The following is a 10,303-nucleotide window of genomic DNA, read 5'->3' on the forward strand; positions in this document are numbered from 1 at the left end:
CACTGTCAGTACCAATTAGTGTTGTTTTTTATGAGTCTACAGATAAACCAAAGTGTGAAAAATCCTAATGCTCTGAGCCTTTCAGTAACATTCACAAAATAGAAGACACTGCAATGTTAGTTTGGTTAGCAATGTGCTTTCCAAATCTGGAAATTCCCTGACAACAGGAAGAAGATGCAAAGACAATGATGAGCTAACCTATGAAGGTACTGATTTGACATAAGGTCGAAGGTCAGAATAATGTAAATGAGTTTATTCATTTTAGAGATAATTTTGAGGTGAGATTTATTTTTTCAGATGGGTACCAGCTGACTCTAGTGTGTGTCTTTGGTTACTAGTTGAATGAGACACACCTGTTTTCATTGGATTTTGGTGGAATTTCTTTTTTAAACAAATATCTTAGAGATTACCCTCAGTCACTGACTGAAGTCGGTACACTGCCTCTAAGTCCAACTATGTGAAACTTTCAAATAAGTGTCACAGAAAGTGGGTATCAATGGACTCCAAGTGGCCCAAACATGCTCCTAAACACCTCCTGGAGGAACTTTTTTGGAAATTGAACATTTGACACAGTCAAATTCCACCTTTGATCCATCCCAGATAACCAAGCCTTCAAAATAACAACAACAAAATAAGAACAGCTTATTCTATTTCTGATCAATACAACTAAATTACAATGACGAGTGCCTCATGCAGAGACAATGTAGATATCCTGAGAAATATATAAAATTCCTGGTAATCATTACTCAGTGCCACGCCATGCTGTGTTTGTGAGGCGTGAGTAACATTATTTCTCTAAACCAATTCAGAGTCCTGAACACAAACTAACATTATTACTGGCTGGTCACTTGAAAGACACTTTTGCAAACCAGTAACCATAAAGACAGAGCTAAGCACCGGAGTTAGCATACAAGCTAACAAGCTAGATTTGGCAACAAGCTAGTAGCTCGATAGCAACATTCTACTGACATGCGCTATTGTGAGTATTACTCTAACCACCGCTACCATAGCCTTGTGGTTAACACATACAATTAAACATATATCAAGCAGGGTTACTTACCTGTCCAGCAGAAAAGCAGCTAACTCTGCCAGCTCTTGAGTCCTTACAAATCCCGCACCTCCCTCCACCTCTGAAATCTGCTAGCTCTGATATTTATCCTAGTTTTCTTTCTGGCTTTTTTAACTTCTTCTGTTTGACATGGGCAATGGTGACGCATTTTTCGACTCTGTTGACGCCCCATCATTGTTTACAGTTTGGGCTTGACCTTGAAAGTATCTGACCAGATAAGGGCAGGTGCTGTGCCTGCAGGGCGGAGGGGCACTGACCAGTGCTGCTTGAGAGAGGGGGCTGCCAGAAGCGTACGCAGGTTGAATGATTGACACTTCTCAGACACGCTCCTTGGCTCTGATTGGTTGTGTTGATCCCAAGCGGTGGATTCTTGCAAATCAAATTACAGCCACTTGGTGGAGCCACAGACAGAGGATTTTTACACCGCTGACCTGTATCTTACTCTACTGTCAGACCATAATGACAATTTTAGCAAATTTAGCAAAAAACAGTCACATATTACAACTTCAACTGTATCTTTTGGGTACAACTCTTCTTTTTTAAAAGCAATATATTTCAAGATAAATATATTTAATTAAATAATATTCTAAATTGCTAGAATTCATAATAACTTTAAATTCTATGACAATAAACTTTATATACATACATACACATATATACATATACATATATGTATACACATATATTTACATATAATGCAAAATCACAGAAAAAGAAAAAAAGTAACGCAAATGTATAAATAAATACATATATAAATATAATTATTAAAGGGCAATAGGAGGATGACATCACATCAAAGAATTAAGAACAAGTAAAAAAGAAATTATGGGCAGTAAAAAGAACACAGGACAATAAATAGTTTGTAGATAAGTAAAATCAGTGAAGGACGTTCTGTTGGCTAGCAGCCACTGGGTCAGAAATGGAAGCCAATAAAAAGACATTTCAAAATATTAAATGGAATTACATATTAGGAATCAACCCAGGTGTGCTATATTTCATTTTATTTTTTAGTTAGATATTTTAATCATAATATTCAGAGAGAGGTCAAGTCAGTATGAAGGTACTGAAATGCAGTAATACAGTACTGGGCTCAAATGATGTATGAAAATAAAATGTGAGAGACAGATCAATCCAACATAAAACAAAGACATAAAGTGCAAAAAGTGAGTATCTCTTTATTAAGGATAATACATTAAGGGTAAATTATCTTTTAGTACACCTCCTTCCATTCAGTACATTAACTTACAATGTGCATATGTAGGATCAGATGCTTTTATAGTAATATACCATGAGAAGTGGCCTCGGAACCAAATTGAACAATTTCCTCATTCTTTACATATTAAATATAATATATACATTTTGAATTCAGAATTTAATCTTTAGTTCAAAGTTAGCGATGACAGTTTCCTACTGCTGCAGCCAGTGGATTGCAGCCTCAAATAATATGTTCCACCACAGAAGTGGTTGTGGACAAACACCAAGAAAGCTACAGTGAAGTTTCAAAGTGCAATTCTTCAGCATCAAAAACCAAAAATTACCTTTGGTCAACTTAAAAATTCACATGTTTATGCTATATAAACTGAATATAAATCAAATGTCTATTCAGGAGAAGGCTTACATAACTGTGAAGTTATTGTCACAAATTCAGAAAAAAGCAGTTAAATTATTCTGTGATCCAACACAAAACTGATCAACTTGCTTAAAGCCACAAAAAATGCTATATAAGCATTCCATATCTTTGAAACCTCAAATAATGCAATAGATTTCAGTAAAATAGAGATTTAACAGTCTACTGAAAATGAAAACCAATGCATTTTCACATTTTCTGAAATACTTCAGCAAGGATCCGGACCTCATAAATCACAACAACATCATCTTTAACTTAAAGTGCTGCCTGTGATTCATGTGATCTGGAAACTTGACCAGAAATTATTAATTAAAAGAAACTAAATAAACTAAAGTGTTTTAAATTCAACTTTGAATCTACAAGAGTTAATTTGTAACTGAAAAGCTGCCTATCTCAATAACTCAGTTATTTGTAGTAATAGGCATGACAAAATAAAACAAAGCAAAGACAAGACCGGCTATTTTTGGAGTGTAAACTACAGTACTTACACAGCAATCAGATTGAAATAACCTCATAAAATTATGGTAAATTAAAAAAATATCTATAAGTAAAAAGATGAGAACAGCATAGATTACAATAGTGGTTACTTCCAACAGTGAAGAAGACACCGCGTGAAGCCATGTCGTTAAAATCATATAAAACTATTTAGTCCTGCCTCTACACCCAAAAGACGATCAGCCTCTATGTCAGGTTCTGAGCTTCATCAGAACATCAGTACTTACATAGGTTCACATAACACAGCTTATAAGGCATGTCATGTGAGATATTAACATGCAGGGTTACATTGCACAGTCTACAAAACAGCCTTAGATGTGGAAAATAAATTTGCTTTTGAAGTTTGACCAGAAACTTGGTGCACTTAAAGCAGAAGTCGACATTTTGGGACCCAAGCTTACAGTGGAAGCAGAGGGAATCGGCTAGCCTGCAACTGTCTACCTCTAGAGCTCACGGATTGACATGTTATGTCTCATTTGTTTGGACCATAGCAGAACCAATACATACAAATAAACACATAACATTAATATGTGAGCTTTAAAAGGTGCTGGCATGACAACAAGCCGTTTCTCCCCTGTTCTGGTTCTTTGTGCTAAATTAAGATAACCAGATGGTGGCTGTCATCTGAAGAGTTCACAAACAGATGTAGAAGTAGTATCGATCTTTTTATATAACTCTGCCCCAGAAAGCAAATAATCTAAAATCCCCAAATATCGAGCTTCATTTTAATGCGAATGTTTATGAATATATGAGATATATTCAACAACCCTCTCTGGATATGATTGTTGACCTCAGCTCACCTTGTCTGTCTCTGCTCAGTCCCAGTCATATTAATATGAAAGGCAACTTCAACTTAGATCCTCTTCTCCCATGTTGATAAACTGGCCTGAAAATGACTGTACTTCTGGTTATTCTGTGTGTTAAATCAATACATTATAATTAGTTAGAACATAATACATATACTGAGGGTATAATCACACACAGTTCCCATAAAGCACCACATTTACAACACTTGGGTTACAAAGAGCATCCTGGGAATTTTTTGGGACATGACAGAAACAAGGCTTCTTTTTTCCTCCCCATCACTAAAACCCTAAGGAGCAGGACACCCTGCTGGTTTCTTCTGCAGTGTGAGCTTTGTAGGAATAAAGAAAAAATCTCCTTCTCAGTGAAAGTGACATTTTGTGTTGCAACATGTGAAGTCTACTTGGTACGGGTCGATTTCCCTTGTCGTCTAATTGGCTCAGTGTGCAGCGTGTTAAGGCCTGTGTGGGTGGCCCGCCTCGTCAGCCAAGTTGAGGATGTAGCCAGCTATGTCGTCCTCTGTGGGGATGTCAGACAGTACCCACGATTCATTGGCAGCAGTCACCTGCAGGCGGCATATCGGACAGTTTCGGCTCTGCCCACTCCTGCAGAAACAGAAGGGAGTGTGCGATAATCGTCAATCACTTTTCTGTGACAAAAGAATTACTGGATTATTCATGCTTGAGCTATCACCTCACCATTTATCAATGCATTTCTGACAGAAGCTGTGTGCACAGGGCAGAATGAGGTCAGACTTTCCGTCCATGCAGATACAACACTCCTCCTCGTCCGTCAGCTGCTTCACTCTGCACAGACACACAAACAAAGAACAGATAAGGTTTTACTTATTTTCCTAAGGAAAAAAGCACAGATTTAAAAGAAAAAAAGAAAAAATGTGTATTGATTGAAATGCCTGATGTCAAAAGAGTCTTGATCGCTTGTAATAAAATCTGCATGAGAAAAATATCATTTGGTCATATAAATGCATGAACATTTTAAAATAGTCCCCTCAGTTCCTTTAATGGATGGGAATACATGCAGGGGGATAAAAAGTCATTCCACAGCAAAATAAGATGCAAAATCCATCAGTTACACAGCCTGTGAGATTTTCAGTAACTTATTTTCGAGTACAGACACAGGTGGTGAGCGGGAATGAAACAAGCAGTGACAGTGACATACATATTATCATCCAGATTTGTAATGGAAAATGTGTTTCATTGTCAAGACTGCAGAAGACAAAGAGTGACATTATCATCATTTATATGGAGTTGTGGAATGATTTTGCCTTACAAGTACAGTCGTGTGAAACACAAGGCACACAAAGGGTCTTTTATGTTGTACAATATATGTCAATTAAACTGTGACTTTCCAACTGAAATTCTTCCTGAAGTTAACTTCCGTAGTTGTGGGTTCTTTGTTTGAGGGACCACTGCACGTTCACCTACCTGCCCATCCACATGCTGGCCTGGCAGGAGTCAGTGGAGGGGAGCGGGGCTGATGGGCCCTCGGTGGCGCCCTCTGCAGCGAGAACCCCAGCAGCCTGGCTGGTGATGTCACGGTACAGCTGGATGAACTGGTACAGGTTCATGATACGTGATGCTTCCACCATGCCGTTCTCTTTGTTGATCTGGGAGGAAGCGAAGGCAACCACGTGACCTGACTGGTATGGTCATTTGTGTGACATTCAGTCACAATCCTACATAGTTTGAAAATAGTTGTTTAAAAAGTGAGTATTTTTCAGCGCAGGTGGCTGAATCTTTAAATTGGGTGATTTTCATGTAGCAATGGAGATTTTCAAAACAGTGCACACAAACAGCAGAGGGAAAGGGGAAATAGGTGCCCAGTGACATACTTTATACCAACAGTCTACATCCAGTTAGATCTCCAAAGGGATAAACTAATGTAACTATGATAAAGAGAACCAAATTTACCCCATAATATCCCTTTCCACATTTTCCCTTTGCACATAAACACGAGATACAGGCTCATTTTCTCCATCTGCATTTATCTTTCTGTCACTCTCACACCAAATTAAAGCTGTGGGCAGATGCTCTTCTTGGCATGTGATGAGTGTGCAAAAGTTGGTCTCACCTTGGTACAGAGGATCCTGACAGCCACCTTCCACAAAGCTGAGGCGTCGGATCCTGGCTGCACCTCAAACAGCAGGTGCTTCTGCTGCCCAGCAGCTAGCTTGGCCGTACTGAGAGGGATCCAGCAGAAAAGAAACAGACTCAGTTAAGCATTCTGCATCGTTTTTACTACTGTGTGCTAAAGCAGTATACAGTACAGCATAGGAATATGGATACACATGCAAACACACACAAAGTATCTATGTCCAATGAAGATCAAAACTGCTGTTTGTTGTTTTTAGTGCGCACTCTGCATTTTAGGTGCTGTTTATTAATCAGGATACTTTGCTGTGATATACGATCTAATAGCTGCATTGATTTGACATTGGATAATAGGAAATGTTAACATACAGTGCATAACCACTTACATTGAGCTGCATAAATTATTGCTCAACTTCAAATTCAAATGACAGCTTCATTTGTAGACAGATAAGGCTTCTGGACTCGCACTGTTTCATTTCACATTTCATGATGTTATTCTGACTTTCTTTTGTCACAACTAGGAATACTTTAACCATGTTATCCTGCTTCTCAGTTACAGTCTCTGAGAGCTAATAAGCTAGAATTAAATTGGCAGAGGCTCGGCCTAATGCCTGGGGAGTGAAATGGGCCAAATCTTACATGGTGGAAATAGTACTGAGTACTGCTAGCTGTGCAGAGGTCTCAATTAGAAGTCTACACTGGAATAAGTTAAAAATACATAACATTCAGAAGGGATGCAGAGATTGTGAAATCCTGGGCCGCTACCAATGCTTAAAATAACAATTTGGCTCATAGCTGGAGATGCACTGATTGGAATATTCTAGGCCAACTCAGATTTCAGATATTTTAAAAGCCTGACCTGTTGATTCCGATTTTCTTTCTGTATAAGAACAAAAATTAACAGCATACACAAACATATTTATGAGCTTTTTTTAATGGAAACCCCTACTGTATGTTTGTAATAAAACATTAACTATGTAATAAGTAATCAAATTAATATTAATCTATGTATGTAAGCTATTTTACTGACCTGCTGCTGAAATGTCTCTATGAGCTTTAGCTGCCTCTTACAAGCATTTACAATGTATACTGGTATATCAATGGCTCTTATAGTGAAAGGTGAAAAAAAAAAAGAAGAATGTCTGTCTGTCAAGCACTACGATTGAAATGTGAGCAGAATAAAAAGTTTGCTGCTTTGGTGCGGACAATGGATCCTTATCCTCATGTGGCATGTGTGTATATATGGCTGGCACAGAATCGGATATCTAATACTGACCAGCTGATCATGGCCAGTCGTGCTGAAAACCGGCCGTTTCTAGTCCTGGTCAACCGGTAGCTCACAAATGGGGCAGCAAATATATGATGCAACACAACAGATAAGCATCAGCCACGGCTTTCACTGACTGTCATCTTGTCAATTGGCTGATAGCAGTCAAAAAGTCGAATGTCGGCTAGTAAATCAGTGCATCCATCACATTCAAGAGTTCTTTGTTAAGTAACCTGAGTGAACATTCCTCAGAGCCAGTTGGTTCAATCTGTTTAGTTCCAGGGCAAACGTGTTCATTCTATTGCCCCCACACAACATTAAAGCAACTGGAAAACCAGCGGCATGTTTGCACAAATGAGAATCTATTGATGGAGAGTTTATTGTTCTTGAACTACAGTATGTGTCATGAACAGACTTTGACTTACACATCGTTAAGTTCAGCTACTCTTGCAAGGAACTCTTCGTAGGTAAGGTAGCCGCTGTCGCGTACCAGTCCGGCGTGTTTCACCAGCTTCTCAGGCAGATGGTTCACCACCGCCTGACCTGAGAGCTGCTGGCCCATCCTGACAGCAGCAGCACTTACAAAACAGCAGTGGCAGAAGGCTCATTCAGTTCTGCAGAGCCTGGTGGGGAAATAAACAAAAGTCTCTCTTTAAAAAATGTTTTTGTTTATATGACAGTTTATCTCAGACACATTGATGAATCTCAGAGCATCAATAAGAATGTAGTGAGGGAGGCATGTTGTTTTTCTAGAGGCTACTGTGTTTGAATAGCTTTTTTATATATCGTGTTTCATATGTTGTATCTAATTATGTTCTGATTTTGTGCAGCTGCTACCTTGGCCAGGTCTTTCTTGTAAATATTAATCAATAATTGAAAAATGATTCCTCTTCATGCTGTAGTCCACACCTTGAGACACTTTGAACCACTGGGCTAAAATACCACTGTAAAACCCAAAGTCAAGTCCCAAATGGAGCCCTAGGGTCCTTGTAAAACCTCTTACAGCCATCCTCGGACAAAGGTGCACAGATCATGTCAACTGAGATAACCAAGCGAAAGTGAAAATTATCTATCGTCTAAAAACACACATCCGGTCACATTTGCTAATGCTGACTAAACTAATGCTTCCTGTTGCAGCTGACCATTTATTTCTACAGCGATGAGGCATCATACCTCAAAAAGAAAAAACGCAGTTAAGCACCAAAATCTTAACGTACACACAGGACGGCTCCTCAACAGAATTAGCTAAATTAGCGTTATGTAATAACTGATGCTAACAGTGCGGATGCTAGATATTTTATCTGTCAGCGTCACAAATATACAAATGGCAGCACTGTTCCTGTTTTGAAAACACAAAGGTGGTTCGTCCAAGATACAATCATTTTAGGTCTAAATCACCAATGAACCTCAATTCAAGCACGATTCGCTAATCTTAGCAACAGCGTCACTTCTTGACAGCAGTTTGCTAACGAGAAGCAGCATTTCTTCACATTCCCATTCAACTGGCCACGATTGAGAAAGACGAAACCGTTCAAAACACAACACAGATAAATGTGATCCTCTACTGTGGCGTGAGAGAAGGAAGCGTACTTTCTTACAGGTCACTCAAATTCGGAGGCAGGAGTTGGGGTCCAAACTTCAGCACAAGCTTCCCTGGACAGTTGTTTGTATTGACACATCACGGTCGCCGGTTGATGACGTCAAAGTCGCAAACGATCCTTTTTTTCCCGTGTTGTTTGTTTTCCATATTACTTATTGTATATCTCCTGTTGCAGACTATGTGTTTTTTATGAATCAGTAATAAAGGAAGCTTAAGATTAAAAAGTCACTCTCCCTAGTGTGGGGGAATTTGCAGAAATGTTGTAAGGATTTAAATGTTTATATTTATATAAATATTTGGTGATTTCAGTTACAGCGTACAAGACTTGATTGCTTAGATCTTCCAACGAATAAGCAGGGTTGGAAGCTTTACTTCAAAAACACATTCTGCTACAGTCACTAATTACCTGTTAAAAGGCAGTTAGTTATGTATTCCAAGTATGACAATCTATCTCGATCACAAACAAAAAAGACCAGAAAAAAGGAATATCAATAAGATGACTTTTATATAATCTCAATAACACATTTGTGTATTTGGTTTCACTAAAGACCAGAGTGAAGTGTGAGACTTGTGAAGTGTTGTCATGTGTGCACATGTAATATAACATTTGTTGTTTCGAAATTGTAATACTTTTTTTTGTCTTCTAATGGCATTTTCTGGAATACAGTTACTTACATAATCCGGTTACATGTGTTCAGTTACTCCCCAAGTTTATGAGTAATAGAGGATATTTGATTATTACTGTATTAGGTTTATTTTTTTCACATAAGTGAAATTTATGGACATGTTTTGTACAAATTATACCATTAAAATAGGCCAAGACTGTCTGAAGAACCAGAACTGTACCAACCGAGTACAACGTCAAAGTTTTTTGTTTTGTTTTGTTTGTTTTATCTAAGTCACTTTTTTATTCATCATATTTTAAAACTTGAAATATTTTTAAACTTGTTGTATTTTGTCACTTCCTGGAGCTGTATTTTGTATTCTCACTGGCACTCTTTTGTTTCTGTTCCTAAATGTCATAGGTTACATTATTTTTGCTATCAAAGGTCTCAATCCTAAATCCTGAACATTATAGGATGGATATAACTTATATTTTCATTTATCATTAGATTACATTTGCCAAGTAAAATATAATTTCTCTTTATATGAGCACTGAAAGTTGAGTACAGTCTGTTTCATTGTTATGACAATCAACCAGTCAAACTGCAAGTTCATCTCAGCATGTGATTACAATAGTTTGGTACTCTGTTACTATGACTTTAGTCATTAAAATACAAACTGATGGAATTTGTCTTTTTAGGTGCATTCAATCATCCAGTCATCCGGT

General features: G+C 38.0%; 1 protein-coding gene and 1 long non-coding RNA gene across 4 annotated transcripts in view; both read right to left on the minus strand.

Moving 5' to 3' along the window:
- LOC119024030 overlaps positions 1–1,383 on the minus strand; it is a 52,217-nt gene extending 50,834 nt beyond the window's left edge. Inside the window, exon 1 of one of the 2 annotated variants that reach the window (XR_005076386.1) lies at positions 1,061–1,292. This is a non-coding gene — a long non-coding RNA (uncharacterized LOC119024030). Of the gene's footprint in view, positions 1–1,060 lie in introns of both variants that reach the window. The other variant, XR_005076385.1, reaches the window with a different exon arrangement.
- An 836-nt stretch (positions 1,384–2,219) lies between these two features.
- rnf141 (ring finger protein 141) lies at positions 2,220–9,125 on the minus strand. Of its 2 annotated transcripts, none has more exons than XM_037108221.1 (6): positions 8,972–9,125; positions 7,799–7,996; positions 6,087–6,195; positions 5,441–5,622; positions 4,694–4,801; positions 2,220–4,600 (listed from the first exon to the last, which is right to left on the minus strand). In XM_037108221.1, exons 2-6 carry the CDS (start codon positions 7,933–7,935, stop codon positions 4,450–4,452), a joined length of 687 nt encoding a protein of 228 aa, XP_036964116.1. In that variant the 5' UTR covers positions 7,936–7,996; positions 8,972–9,125; the 3' UTR covers positions 2,220–4,449. The 2 variants fall into 2 exon arrangements, with proteins under 2 accessions (XP_036964116.1, XP_036964117.1); XM_037108222.1 differs by having other exon boundaries at positions 8,964–9,076.
- Between the last annotated feature and the right edge of the window lie 1,178 nt (positions 9,126–10,303).

The sequence above is a fragment of the Acanthopagrus latus genome, chromosome 8, assembly GCF_904848185.1.
Source record: "Acanthopagrus latus isolate v.2019 chromosome 8, fAcaLat1.1, whole genome shotgun sequence".
Classification (NCBI taxonomy): Eukaryota; Metazoa; Chordata; class Actinopteri; order Spariformes; family Sparidae; genus Acanthopagrus; species Acanthopagrus latus.